The sequence below is a fragment of the Nothobranchius furzeri genome, chromosome 5 (genome assembly GCF_043380555.1).
Source record: "Nothobranchius furzeri strain GRZ-AD chromosome 5, NfurGRZ-RIMD1, whole genome shotgun sequence".
In the NCBI taxonomy this organism is placed as follows: Eukaryota; Metazoa; Chordata; class Actinopteri; order Cyprinodontiformes; family Nothobranchiidae; genus Nothobranchius; species Nothobranchius furzeri.
The window spans coordinates 57355684-57371471 of NC_091745.1; the positions used below are offsets into that span (position 1 = coordinate 57355684).

At 47.2% G+C, this 15788-nt stretch overlaps 1 protein-coding gene across 3 annotated transcripts in view; it reads right to left on the minus strand.

Moving 5' to 3' along the window:
* Positions 1-15788, minus strand: part of adcy3a (adenylate cyclase 3a) — a 59589-nt gene that overhangs the window by 16464 nt on the left and 27337 nt on the right. For all 3 annotated transcript variants that reach the window (XM_070550945.1, XM_015949496.3, XM_070550944.1), the window contains exons 13-14: positions 802-918; positions 327-607 (exon numbers count right to left, since the gene is read on the minus strand). In XM_070550945.1, the coding sequence (XP_070407046.1) occupies positions 327-607; positions 802-918 (398 nt within the window). The remainder of the gene's footprint in view (positions 1-326; positions 608-801; positions 919-15788) is intronic.

The window sequence follows — 15788 nt, forward strand, 5'->3', positions numbered from 1 at the left end:
GGAAGAACAGTAACAAGTAACAACGTAGTTAATCTAGGAACACATCTGCACCCGTGACAGTTGATGATTAATACAAGTTTTTGCTAATAAATGGCTGCTATGAAGCAAGCTAACAGCTACACCATTACATCCATTACTGTAGAAAAATGACAATGTTAGTGTGACTCTTTATCTCTTTATGATAAAAAGCAGAAGCCATCATAACTCCCACTGGAACATCAACGGTTGTTTAAACAAAACTAAAGTTTACTTTTAGGGATCAAAACTACGAACAGAAATCTGACTTGAGAGTTCAACTTCAACCCTACCGATCCAAATCGATTTACCTGTAATCCTGGAAGCGGAGCATGTCATAGCGGTCAAAGATCTCCTTCCAGCTGTAGATATTAACAATGCCAGTTGTCATTGTTATGAGCAGCATCAGTGTGAGCTTGACCATGTGACTGACCTGAACCAGCATGATGGTGGCCATGAGTGCAAGCACAGACATGTAGCTGTAATATTTAGGATTGTTCAGGCAACCTTCAAGGCTGGGCCGTGAGGGAAAAGAAGAAGAGGGGGCCTTTGTGGTGCTGCCTGAATTTGGGACTTGAGGCAGACAACTCAGCTAGACATCAAAGAGACACAAAATCATCTCCTGTCGCTGCAACTTATAAAAAATAAATCCATCATCTCTGATCTGATGGCGACAACATCATTTTAATGTATTGTTTATCAGCAGATCTATAGGACAGTAGCAGCTAGGAGCTAATCATTCATCTACATAATCCTGTAAAGGTCAAAACAACTCAAGCAGCTCACCATATCAACAAGGTCTGCCATAGTCACAATGAAAATGGCTGCCATGGCCCAGGAGTTCCGAACCCAACGGGTGTGGTCGATCCATGTTGAGAAGGTGACCAGCTTTTTGGGAAAGACCTGACACACAGGGCGTTTCATTTAGAATGGCATTTATTACCAATGACAGCGGACCATCAAGACTTTATGATAGCCTGGATCATCTTCTAGTCAGAAGCTTCATTTCAGCCTAGATAGACTGTAGGAGTCAGTGAGTAGCACATTTCCCTCCACCGCCACTCACCTAACCAAAACCGACTGACTAGTGTGCTGAATAGTAGATACAATTATCTTACCAATAAATAAATAAGTCAGAAAGATGTATGTGTAACCTACATTCAAATATGGGTTAAATAAAATGTCATAAACCCCAGAAGCTTAAAGGATGTTAGTTAACAGCTACACAGGTGCTGGTGATACAATTAGAATATCATAATAAAGTGGATTTATTTAAGTAATTCCATTCAAAAAATGAAATTTGTATATTAGATTCATTCATTACAAACATACAGATGTATTTCAAATGTTTATTTTCTATACATTTTGATGATTATAAATGACAACTAATGAAAATCCCAAATTCAGTTTCTCTGAAAATTAGAATATCAACTAAGACCAATGCCAAGAAAAAAAGGAATTTTAGAAATGTTGGCGAACTGAAAAGTGTGAGCATGTACAGCATTTAATGTTTAGTTGGGGCTAGTTCGGCGTGGATTACTGCAGCAATGCGGCACAGCATAGAGTCGATCAGTCTGTGGCACTGTTCAGGTGTTATGAGAGCCCATGTTGCTCTGATAGTGGCCTTCAGCTCTTCTGAACTGTTGGGTCTGGCGTATGGCCTGTTCCTCTTCACAATACCCCATAGATGTTCTATGGGGTTACGGTGCCATGGTACTTAAACCAGGTACTGGTAGCTGCACTGCGTGCAGGTGCTGAGTCCTGTTAGAAAATTAAATCTGCATCTTCATAAAGTCGATCAGCAGCAGGAAGCATGAAGCGCTCTAAAACTTCCTGGTAGACGGCTGCGTTGACCTTTGACCTCAGAAAACACGATGGACCAACACCAGCAGATGGCACGGCACCCCAAACCATCACTGACTGTGGAAACTTTACACTGGACGTATACAACAATGGATTTGTGCCTGTTGAGGGTCTGACCTCATGAGGAAATTACTATGCAGTGATTTTCTCCAAAATGACTGTGCTTAAATTGCTCTGAAAAGCAAATAACCACATCAGCGCCAAGAAACTTCATTTCCCATGATGCTTTGCACACGGAAGCATTGGGATGATGTCACCGCCTAGTACCAGAAACACGTTCTGCGCATGTGCGGGAAGCCGTGGAGCTTTCCCCGCGAACTAAGACCATAAATCTTCAGCAGAGACAAAGAAACCTCGTTCTTTTGCCCAGGATACCTGGCGGTAAGGACACGCTTATCGACGCTCCGACAACTTGAGCACGCGGAAGCTCTAAGTGCCAAGTTGAGCCACGGAACTGCTGGAAACTAAACTGCAAGCCCATCAGATCTGCTCGTTTCTGCTCCCCTCCAGCTGATGTTTGAGGACACAGAACTGAGGAGGGAAACAACAACTCCATCCAGCTCTCAGAAACGCTGTAAGTTATAACTCAGCACAGAAAGAAACTTTGCTGTCTCTGTCCAGCCCGTGGAGAAACACTCGTGAACGCCAAACAACGGAGAAAGCATCAAACCGACGGATGACGCCGGAAACTGCGGAGAAAAACGGAGAACCGTCAAGTCATAACAGCGGGGGACGCCTTGCTGCTTTGGTGATCAGGAAACTCATTTTTTTTCTCTCCTTTTCTTCTCCCGTTTCCTCTATAGTCTCAAATAAGCAATAAACCGCGTCTATTGCTTAAAAAGTAGCTTCGTGTTTTCCTCTTTCGTCCCAAACACGTCCGTCGGGTCATTTTGAAAGAATAAACTGCTTATTGATCATTGTTTGGTATCTTAAAATGGTTTCTGTCATGGCCAGGCTGAAACTAAAAGATATTAATTTGTGATTAATCTTTTGTGTTGTTTCATGATCTTTTGAAATGTTTTGAGTGATTTAAGGTTAAGTTACTACTGATTCTAAGTGCTTTGGAAGTTAAAGTGCAAGTTGCCACCCACACTTTAGCCAGACAAAGGGGTCAGCCATCTTGTATTCAAGACTCCATTTTGAATCCATACACACACACACACACACACACACATACACACTACTCCTTTGTGAGAACAAAGGACCCCATTCATACATCCTCCATCACATGCAAACACATCCATCTTCAATCATATCACACGGTTATTATTCATCTATTCCACTGTTTATTCATTTGACAAATTGTTAATTAAATGTTATAAAATTCAGATTTTTGTGTCCAGTAGCTTTGTTGTGTCGAAGAGAAGTCTCTGCTCCAAGGATTCTACGAACTTCAAGAAAGACTGATAAGAGTTTTGGATTCAATTTTTCCCCGGAAAAAGGGGAATGGTGCCCCGTATATCTAAGAATATCTTAATTAATTAATAAATCAGTAAATATTCCCATATTTACAGAATTTATTGAAGAATCCAAAAGTAAGTTGAAGCTTACTAATTGTTCGCTCCTAATAACCCCAACATTTTATTGGTGCGGCCGTGTGAGGCTTGGATACACAGAGATTTCTATCCGGCACAAACAAACAAATAAATCCAAAGAGCTTGAATTAAAAATAATCCGTTGTTCAGCCTTGAACCAGCAACAGAGTGGTGCTGATTTCGCTGAGCAGGAAGCTGCATCGAACTCTCACCAGTAACTCAGTGCTTCTTTAAAGGTGCAACGTGTAATTAATTCTGGCTAACCTTTTAGGTTAAAATTCAGCTTTTCCTTAAAGGTGCAACGTGTAATTAATTCTGGCTAACCTTTTAGGTTAAAATTCAGTTTTTCCTTAAAGGTGCAACGTGTAATTAATTCTGGCTAACCTTTTAGGTTAAAATTCAGTTCCTCATTAAAGGTGCAGCGTGTAAGTAATTCTGACTAACCCTTTTAGGCTAAAATTAACTGCTAATTTAGCGACTTTAACTCACAGTGGCTATTATAACTAACTGAAACCTTCACTCAAAGACTGATAACACCTTGTTTGCTAATATTCTGAAGGAATAACTAGCATATTTAACACTGCAAGTGTTGTAAGACGTTGCTACGGCAACGCACCAGCTTTTGCTAAAATACTGAAAGGAATAGTATTTTAAGCGTCAGTCACGGCATTCCGTGCAATCTTAAAACGCTAAAACCTGTGCGCACAAAGGTTAATTTAGTGTTTTTCTGCTACAAAGCTAGCAGTTGCTGCCCAAAAGGTGCAGCTTGAGCTATCTGCAGAAGCTCTACTAGGCTATTTTGGTTCGGTTGTTAAAAATGGAGGGACAGAGTAGTGAACTGACCAACTCCCAGCAACCAGGTGGCGCTGCGGCCCACGACTATGAACCTGGCCTACTTTCTGGACAAATATTGTCCAAACTGGTCGCGGTTGCTCGAGAACCCGACTACCCTTCTAGGGATTTCACTGAAGAACAGCGTAGCGACGAGCTAGACGCTGTAATCGATCAAATAGAAAACCCGGATGGTACAAAACCAATCCAGGTTCACTTAGCTAAGTTAGCCCTGATCCTCTATCAGAGAGGACTCCAACGTGGTCAGAAGATCATGAACCTCCAGAGTATGCTAGCTGAAAAACAGCGAAATGGAAGGCTGATCGAGGAAGACGACACCCGCACCGATTCTGGGGAAGATGGGGAGGAGACCCCGCCCCCCTCTGCTGATGACAACAGACAGTGGGAAGGGGGGAAACACCATGACTCTCTGGACGGACGCACGCCGCAGGGGAGAGATGAAGCTTATCTGTCCCAACCTTCGGCCCCGTTCCCTACACACACTATAGGGCATTCAGGACCACCTAGGGGCCGAGGGCAGTTCGCCCTCGAACCCCAGGTTGGACCACCACCCTCATCTTCACGGCCTTCTCAATCAGTGAGAAGTCAACCAGCTGAGCGGCACCTCTATTTAGACCGCTCCCCCAGTCCACGAAGGGTGCAAGGTGCCGATTGGGGTTATGCACCCCAACCTGCACCTCAACCATCCACCCATCCTAGCTACTCCGGTATTCGGCATGCCGATAACCAGCTGCAGGACAAAGCATCCTACGCCAGTCCGTACCCGGACAGAGCGTATTACGCAGAAGCCCCAGTTGAAAGACGCAGGCTATACTACGCAGACGTGCCCCGGGAGGAGGACCTCCCAGGACACCCACGTGACGTGCCAGCAGCCCGCCACAGCATGCCAAACCACGATTTGGGCCCCAGGAGTCAGCATTGGGAGCCCAGATCACACCAGCGATATCCAGCGCCCTCTGAGACAGACCGTAGGTCAGAGTCAGAGGATGACGCGCCGTACCGTGAGTCAGGACTCCGTGTACGCCAAATTGAATCGCTAGCTAAAGATATAGAACGCTTTGATCCTAACACCAATGAATCCAATGTCGACGATTATCTCAGGGGGATAGAACGTTGCCTGCTTGATCTTCCAGCACCCTCTTCAAGGGAAAAGCTCAAGCTAATTTGGAAAACCACATCTAGAACGGTGCATGGTTTCATGGAAACTCTACCACCTGACATTCGTGATCGGTACTCCTCGCTCTGCCGAGCGTTGAGAGATGAATACGCCACGTATGCAGACTCTGCGTCAGCTACAATGGGGGCCTTCTCCATCAAACACGGGAGGAACGAACCCCCCAGAGAGTATTATCGCCGACTCAAAAGTGCTTATTTCCAAGGTCGAAACGGCCCTGGGCTCGAGGAAGACCCTGCCTTCAGATCCCTGTTCATTCACAACCTGCACGAGTGTGTTCGCTCCGAAGTCTCAATGTATTGTCGGATGAAAAAACTGACAACTCAGGAGATTAGGAGATACGCTCAACAGGCTTGGGAAGCCGGCGGAAAGCCCCAAAAGCCTGACGCACATCACCGCGTCATGCACCTAACTCCCGACACCGAGCCGCGTTTGGAGCTTGAAGGCACAGAAGCTCCACCCACTAAGCCAAAATCTGCTAAACCTAGACCTGCTAAACCGCGAGAGCAGTCCCAATCTCCTCAACAGGGGAAGGGGGGTGCTGATTGGCCACCTAGGTCTGGACAATCAGACAGGAAGTGGCCCAACCAAAACCAACGGCAGGCAGGTCGGAACAGTGGAAGGTTTAAGGAGCGCCGCCCACAGGTAGGTCCCGAACACAAGTCCGCAGGTGAGTACTTGACCAAAGCCGACCTCCAGGAGATGTTTCAGCAGTTCCTAGCTAAACAGAAGGAACAGCTGAGATCTGCAGATGAGACCCCTGAACCAAAGTCTGCTTCTAAGAAGCCAGACTCAGAGCCAACGTCCGCATGACTAGGCGTGGCTCAACCCCCCAGCGTGGCCAGGACTTACCTGATCAGTTGGGGAAACACTACTGGTAGACCACAGGAGTCTCCTGAAATCTACCCCCCAGAGAAACCAGATACTAAATTTCTGAAGTTCCTTGGTGACTTAACAAACCATGATCATGCTCGCCGTTTGTACTGTAGCACCAATCTAGGTGGATGCATACAAGTTGATGCTCTGCTGGATACCGGCTCAGAAATCACCCTGATGTGCTCCACATTGTTCCATCGCGTGTCTGACACCATGCGGTCGCTCGGGAAACCAGTCCAGGTTGAACCTTGTGACCTGAAAATCACCAGCTACACCCAGACCCGGGAGTGTATCACTCACCGGGCGTGGCTGGATATCACCTTCCAAGACATGACTCTGGTTCACCCGTTTTATGTCTGCCAGCTAGACACTGAACCACTTCTCATTGGTCAGGACCTGCTTGAACGTCTAGCTCCCCTCATCGACTGCCAGAAGGGTCAACTGTGGGCCCAGGTGGACACACCTAAGCCCTGGAACCCAGATAGCAGCCGACCATCCTCCATTCTTGAGGTCAGCATAAGTGAGCCGCAAAACCCTTGTTCCAAGGTCATGCCCCTCCCTACGGCTCCCACAGACGATGTCCGCCTGCAAAGGCATGAAACCGCTCCTGGAACTCCGTTCCGCACACATTCATCTTTTCTCTGCTCGCTGAAGAACGTCAGCCTGCAGCCATATGCACCACACATAGTTGGTGGTCTTACCATCAACTGCACCCACATCTCAGATGCTCGCCTTGCTCTTTGGTCTGAAAAGTCAGCCATCAGCCAGCAGACGTTTGAACACCTGCGTCAGAAGGACCCCCTTCTGGTCAGCGTGACACGTAGCCATCGGCTCTTGTCACCTACTTGGCCGCAGAGGCTCCTGAAAGCGCCAGAGGTCTGCTCTCTGACTATCCAACTTGGAGCAAGACAGGTCACACATACATTCAGCATCATACCACAGCTTGATCCACCTGCACTCATTGGAGCAGATCTGCTGGTCCGACTCGGTGCCCAGCTGGACACTTGCAATCAAGTCCTTTGGGCCCGGGCCACACCATCCTCTGAGCCTGGCTCAGAAGGCCCTGAACACTTGCTGTCCGGTCAGACCATTCCACAGGCCTGCCGTGCAGTGGTTGAGGCCAGCACGGTTCTGCCCCCACAGGTCAAAGGAGTGCCCGTTCGTCTGACTCTGATGAAGCATCAGAAGCTGCCAGGCACACAGGCCTTCTTCCAGCCATCACCACACTTCTTGGAGCTCAACTTAGCCGTCTGTGGCACGCCACTCTTGGAGCTGAACAATCGTTCTGCGTACTTGTTGGTCGAAAATCCGACCCAGAGTCCTATCCACCTGCCGGCAGGAAAGCCCTTGGGCATGCTGATAGATAGCTCATTCCATGACTTCGAACTTTCAGTCCCCGTGATCGGACAACTTCCGTTGTTCTTGAACGACAGACAGGTTGGTGCAGACACATTCAGTACTTTCCCTTCACAAATGATTACCATCAAGCGGCATGAAGCCCTTCCTGAGGAACCCATTTGCAGTGCAACCTTAGATACTGACGGCGGTCAGTGTCTAACGGTTTTTGCAATAAATACTCAACCCTCTGAGTCACCGGTTGAAAGCCCGGAACACCAGAGACCCTCCTCCTCTGAACCTTATGACGGCTTCGAGGCCGAAGTCAGCCAGCAGCTTGACAAAGCGGATGCGCTGGAGTCAGAGGAGCAGAGAGCAGCGCTTAGAAGCCTGTTCTATGAGTTTCAGTCCATCTTATCCAGGGACTCCCTGGACTGTGGACTCACAAACCTGCATACGGTTCGCATTCCAACGAACCCGAATGCCCCTCCTACTTTTGTACGTCAGTACAAGATTCCCCTCGCTGCTTATGAGTCGATCCAGGAGATCCTCGATCAGCTGAAGGAGAAAAACATCATCAGAGAGTGTAACTCCACTTACAACTCTCCCATCTGGCCGGTTCTGAAACCGACTGGGAAATGGCGTCTCACCATAGACTATCGTGCACTGAACAAACAAGTACCTCTCTCCAGATGGCCTATGATCCATTTAGATCAAGAGCTAGCCAGAGTCAGAGATGCTCGTTTCTTCTCTACGGTTGACGTAGCCAACGGCTTCTGGACCATGAAGGTTGAGCCGGCGGACCAGTATAAACTAGCTTTCTCCTTTGGAAATCGCCAATATACTTGGAACCGCTGCCCCTTTGGCTACTCTAACTCACCTGCAGAGTTCAACATCTTCCTCCACAAAGCCATGTCAGATGCTGCTTCCAGAGGGAACCTCATATATGTCGATGACATCTTGATGAGGAGTCGAACCTTCGAGGAGCACCTGGCCGAACTCCGTCACGTGCTGCAACAGCTCGCTGATGCCGGAGCTAAATTGGCGATTCTCAAGGGACAGTGGTGTCGAACCAAAGTGGAGTATGTTGGACTGCTGGTTGGCCCTAATGGAGTCGAGCCCCAAGCGGGACGCATTAGAGCCATTCAGGACATCAAAGCCCCAGCTAATCTGACTGAACTCAGGAGCTTCCTCGGAGTCTGCAACTACTCCAGGCAGTTCATTGAGGAGTACGCTGAAATAGCGAGGCCCCTCACCGAGCTACTTCGGAACGACACACCTTTCGTGTGGGACAGACCCCAAGAACACTCCTTCCAGTTCCTAAAACAGAAGTTGGCGCCCGCACCCTGTCTGGCTTACCCAGACAAGGATAAAGAGTTCTACATAGAGGCTACTTTCTCCTCTCACTGCCTGAGCGCTGCTTTGAAGCAGAAACACGATCAGGACATGAGAGTTGTGGCATACGCCAGCAAGCCTCTGAGCAAGGTGGAACTCCAATTCTCAGACTGCGAGAGAGCTCTCCTCTCTACAGTCTGGGCCGTCGAACACTTTCGTAGTTACATCGGTGGACAGAAAGTGATCATTGAAACGTGTCATCAGCCTGTCACCTTCCTAAACAGCCAGCGTCTGCGCGAAGGAAGAGTGTCAAACAGCCGCATTGCGACGTGGATGATGGTGCTCCAAGGATACAACATTGAGGTCAAGTATGGTCAGAACACCAAGCTAGCGCTAGGACAAGGGCTAGCTGGCTGCCAGCACTGTGACTCTGACTCCGTCATGGGCCCCCTGGACACACCTGCCGCAGTCTACCCAACCGCATCCAATCATCGCTACTTTGATGAGAATGTTTGCCAAGGGCTTCCGAAAGTTTACACTGATGGATGCTCCTACCTTCACGAAGGCCAGCTCCGTGCTGGGGTTGGAGTCGTTTGGGTTGACTGTGACACTAAGCAACCAAATCACTACCGGTTGGGCCAAAAGTCTAGTCAGTACGCCGAAATTGCTGCAGTGTTGATAACCCTCCAGCAGGCGGCAGCCTTGGACATCACTCAAATCGTCCTTTGCTCAGATTCAAACTACGCTAGACACAGCTTCATTTCTCACTTCCCCATGTGGAAGGAGAACCACATGAAAAACGCCAGGAACAGAGACGTGAAACACTCGGAGTTATTCCTAGCGTGTGATCTGCTCACCACTGAGAAAGGCATAATGGTCTACTGGAAAAAGGTCAAAGGTCACTCCAGGACCATAGGTCCAGAGAAAGATGGTAATGACGAAGCTGACCGCCTTGCTAAGCTTGGTGCTGACCAGGGAACCTGCTGGGAATTCAAAGACGAGTGGCTTCCACCCAAGGCCGTTCACGAGGTCTGCGCGATTACTCGTCGCCATGCTAAACAGGCAGACGAACCTCAGAACGTTGGGGTACCCGTGTTTCTAGGCAGACAACCACATGATGCGGACCTAGTCACCATGCAGGAACAAGATCCTGACCTGAAGCTCATCCGCGAGCTTCTCCAAAAGGGCCCGATGTCTAAACAACCGTCACCACCTACTGGCGCAAGCCGAGATTTGGTAACCCTGCATCGTCAACTCGCGCACCTGAAACTACAAAACGATTTGTTAGTTTACATGCGTGACGATCACAGCCCGCCGCGCTGGGTTGTTCCACTTGACCACAGAGGAGTCATGCTTGCCTACGCCCACGACACTCCGGTTGGAGGTCACCGCGGAGCAAAAGCTACCCTCGCGTCACTGACAGAAGTAGCATATTGGCCGTCGATGTCCAAGGACGTACACAGCTATGTCCAAGGCTGCCTCATCTGTGCCCAGTTTCAACCCTCCCAGCCGCTTGCTAGAGCACCACTGCAACGCAGGGGAATAACCTTCCCTTGGTCCCACCTGCAGATCGACTGGGTTGGACCGGTTCCCAAATCGGCAAGAGGAAACAAATATATGCTAACTGTAACTTGCAGTTTCACAAAGTGGGTTGAGTGCCTTCCAGCGCCAAACGATACAGCCGTCACAACCGCTGTACTGCTGATTAACCACGTTTTCAGTCGATGGGGACTTCCACTCTGCATTGACTCTGACCGGGGAACTCATTTCACATCCAGTGTAATGACGTCCCTGTTTGAACTTCTGGGAGTGGAAGTGAGATTCCACCTCCCCTATCACCCACAGTCATCCGGACAGGTCGAACGGATGAACCGCACGGTCGTCTCCATGCTCAAAAAGTGCGTCTGCTCCACGGGGAAGGACTGGGACGTCAAGCTCCCTCTGGTCCTGATGGCCATACGGTCCACTCCCCAGAGATCCACGGGGGTTACGCCCTTTGAGATGATGACCGGCAGACTGATGACTCTACCACTGCACCTCCTGTATCACCCAGAGGATGTCAGTGTTGCCACTGCCTATACCGCTCATCAGTATGTGGCAGACTTGAAAACACACCTCAGAGCTACGTTCGCGCACGCTCAGAAGAAACTGGAGACCAACGTAGAAGGCGCTAAAGCCTACTACGACCAAAAGACAACCAGCCGCGAATACGAGGTGGGTGACAAAGTATTCTACTTTCGGTTCGCCCAACCGGCACGCAAAGCTAAGAAGTTCCTGCCCTGCTGGTCAGGACCAATTGAGATCGTGGCAAAACTCTCTCCAGTTGCATACAGGTTACGCATCACCAAAGCGAGACAGGAGCCTGTCTACAAATGGGTGCATGCAAACCAAATCAAACCCTACGTCAAACCATCCCCGCGGGTACAGAGACCAGACTCCCCGCAGGAGGTAGACGTAGTCTCGACATAGTTCTATGCATGGAAATGGAAAAGGGGGGAAGTGCACGTTTAACCCACTAACATGTACTAACCGACAAAGAACCAAGCCCCCCCCCGCCGTCATTTTCACTAACCAAGAGAAACTCCTCCTAGAACGCTAACAGGAAGTACTTACTAAAACCTTACAGGGTACTCTTGTAACTGTCAACCTACATTCTGCTCTGATTAATGAATCTCTACGTGCAATCAAGACTTTGTCTGAAACCATACATCAGGATATTGTGTACACAAGAGTGGTGAGAGATTTGATGCAGGACCTGCTCAGGGAAGTAAGTTCCACGCTGGACAGCTTGGTTGAAAGTCGTATTTCCCCGTACTTGGTACCACTGGACCTGCTCAAAGATAGCTTGACAGCTGCTACCCCTCTACTGTGCACCTTTCACAAATCCACCTAGCGTACAGCCTAGGTAGTGCAATTCCCATTCACGTTGATGCAGAACATTAGAACTCGGTTTCCTGTTAAACGTTCCCATAATTGTGACACCTCACATCTATAGGTTTAGGTCGATGCTGAACATTGGTATTTGAAAGGACGGTAGGCATTTCCACTTTGAACTAGAAACCTGACACTCCATCACCTCAACCTCGAACAGCATGACTCAGAGATTGAGATCATGGACGCTTTCCAGGGTTATAACTTTGCCTTCGATTTAGAAATTGACCAACAATTACTGATTGAAGGAACCAAATTTGCTAAGTTCACACAAAACCCGCGTGAACTTACTTTGACGCCCATGAATAGATACCCAAGACGCTACATTGACACAGATTATACCACCTTAATCTGCACATTGGTCGCCCTGGGGATGGAATGGCTCATCACGGCCGTGATAGCTTATTCCGCCTACAGGCGTGTTAATAAACTCCAAGATAAGATGCACTTGCTCACCTACGGTGTGCCTCGTGACCGCGTTCGGGGAGAATCCAAGCGTGAATGTACCACACCTGTCTAAAGGGGGTGAGCAACATTTTCTTTGTTATTCTGTAACCCTACGAGTAGTTCTCACTTTAGTCTACCTCACATTTTTATCTGAGTGTTGCATTATGTCACATTCTTTATAAGCTACACACTGAATGTATGACCTAAGAATGTATTTTATGAGATCTCAAGGTTGCTATGAATTTTCTTGGATGTTATATGTTTTTTTTTTTTTGGGTTTTCTGTATTTTTGTTTCTTACTTGGTCACATATTAACTAGTGGTTATGTGCCGGCCCAGCTCAGTCTGTCAATGACTCTGTCTGACGCACCAGCACATTGTAGTACCTCTTAGTTTTATGGTCCTTGTTTTAGCCCAAAGACTGTCCTGATCCACCCTTTAGACCAAAAAAGGGGGGAATCTTGGGACCACATAGGTCAATGCGCGTTTGCGAACTATGGACCTCGTACATCACCGCGTGCTCCATAAACTGAACTGTATGGCCGGCGGTGAGATGCCTTTGTGTCCACTCGTGGAGTTAACCGCCCACCGACCTTCCTCCTTCTACACTACTACCTCTCGCATGGACGACATCATCATTGCGTACCACCTGCGTGAGTGGCTTCTTCTCGTTATGCGCGTTGGGGACTATCCCGTTTCCTATCCTCTTTGTGCCTGACCAGGATCAAAGACCAAAGGCGCCAGGATCCAAGACAAAGACCAAAGACAAAGGCGTCCAAGGAGACCAACGTCCTAAGGAACAAACCCACCTGTGCTTCCGACAATCAAGTCGACCTACGTTCATGAGGAACAAACCCATCTGTGCTTCCGACGATCGAGCTTTGGGCGCGATCCCCGAAACCAAAAGGGGGAATGTTGAGGGTCTGACCTCATGAGGAAATTACTATGCAGTGATTTTCTCCAAAATGACTGTGCTTAAATTGCTCTGAAAAGCAAATAACCACATCAGCGCCAAGAAACTTCATTTCCCATGATGCTTTGCACACGGAAGCATTGGGATGATGTCACCGCCTAGTACCAGAAACACGTTCTGCGCATGTGCGGGAAGCCGTGGAGCTTTCCCCGCGAACTAAGACCATAAATCTTCAGCAGAGACAAAGAAACCTCGTTCTTTTGCCCAGGATACCTGGCGGTAAGGACACGCTTATCGACGCTCCGACAACTTGAGCACGCGGAAGCTCTAAGTGCCAAGTTGAGCCACGGAACTGCTGGAAACTAAACTGCAAGCCCATCAGATCTGCTCGTTTCTGCTCCCCTCCAGCTGATGTTTGAGGACACAGAACTGAGGAGGGAAACAACAACTCCATCCAGCTCTCAGAAACGCTGTAAGTTATAACTCAGCACAGAAAGAAACTTTGCTGTCTCTGTCCAGCCCGTGGAGAAACACTCGTGAACGCCAAACAACGGAGAAAGCATCAAACCGACGGATGACGCCGGAAACTGCGGAGAAAAACGGAGAACCGTCAAGTCATAACAGCGGGGGACGCCTTGCTGCTTTGGTGATCAGGAAACTCATTTTTTTTCTCTCCTTTTCTTCTCCCGTTTCCTCTATAGTCTCAAATAAGCAATAAACCGCGTCTATTGCTTAAAAAGTAGCTTCGTGTTTTCCTCTTTCGTCCCAAACACGTCCGTCGGGTCATTTTGAAAGAATAAACTGCTTATTGATCATTGTTTGGTATCTTAAAATGGTTTCTGTCATGGCCAGGCTGAAACTAAAAGATATTAATTTGTGATTAATCTTTTGTGTTGTTTCATGATCTTTTGAAATGTTTTGAGTGATTTAAGGTTAAGTTACTACTGATTCTAAGTGCTTTGGAAGTTAAAGTGCAAGTTGCCACCCACACTTTAGCCAGACAAAGGGGTCAGCCATCTTGTATTCAAGACTCCATTTTGAATCCATACACACACACACACACACACACACACATACACACTACTCCTTTGTGAGAACAAAGGACCCCATTCATACATCCTCCATCACATGCAAACACATCCATCTTCAATCATATCACACGGTTATTATTCATCTATTCCACTGTTTATTCATTTGACAAATTGTTAATTAAATGTTATAAAATTCAGATTTTTGTGTCCAGTAGCTTTGTTGTGTCGAAGAGAAGTCTCTGCTCCAAGGATTCTACGAACTTCAAGAAAGACTGATAAGAGTTTTGGATTCAATTTTTCCCCGGAAAAAGGGGAATGGTGCCCCGTATATCTAAGAATATCTTAATTAATTAATAAATCAGTAAATATTCCCATATTTACAGAATTTATTGAAGAATCCAAAAGTAAGTTGAAGCTTACTAATTGTTCGCTCCTAATAACCCCAACATGCCTCTCCTCTCTTCCTCCAGACTCTGGGACCTTTTACAACATTTATTTTCATCAGTGAACATAACTTTGGACCACTCAGCAGCAGTCCAGTCCTTGTTGTCTTTAGCCCAGGTGAGACGCTTCTGATGCTGTCTCTTGTTCAAGAGTGGCATGACACAAGGAGAGCGACAGCTGAATCCATGTCTTGCATACGTCTGTGCGGTCGTTCTTGAACACCTGACTCCCGCTGCAGTCCACTCTTTGTGAGTCTTCCCCACATTTTTAATGGGTTTTGTTTCACACTCCACTCCAGGGTGCAGTTATCCCTGTTGGTTAAGCACCACATCTTGTCCTTCCCTTCACCTCTCTGTTCTTGGACACAGAGCTCTGTGAACAGCCAGTCTCTTTAACAATGACCTGTTGTGTCTTGCCCTCCTTGTGCAAGGTGTCGATGGTCATCTTTTAGACAACTGTCAACTCAGCAGTTTTCCCCTTGATTGTGTATCCTACAGAACTAGACTGAGAGACCATTTAAAGGCTTTTGCAGGTGTTGTGAGTTAACCAGCTGATTAGAGTGCGGCACATGTTGTCTTCAATATCTAACCTTTTCACCATATTCCAATATTCTGAGATACTGAATTTGGGATTGTCATTAGTGGTCAGTTATAATCATCAAAAGTATAAGAAATAAACATTTGAAATATATCAGTCTGTGTGTAATGAATGAATCTAATAGACAAGTTTCAGCTTTTGAATGGAATTAGTGAAATAAATCAACTTTTTCATTATATTCTTATTTTATGACCAGCACCTGCATTTTTCTTTGTACCCAAATCCAAACGACTACTGGGTGATGAATCTATTTATATTTTGCTTTGGAAAGAAATAATTTGTTACTTATTTGTAACTAGACTAGACTGAGAGACCATTTAAAGGCTTTTGCAGGTGTTGTGAGTTAATCAGATGATTGTAGTGTGGCATCAGAGGTCTTCAATATTTAACCTTTTCACCATATTCCAATATTCTCAGATGCCAAATGTGGGATTTTCATTA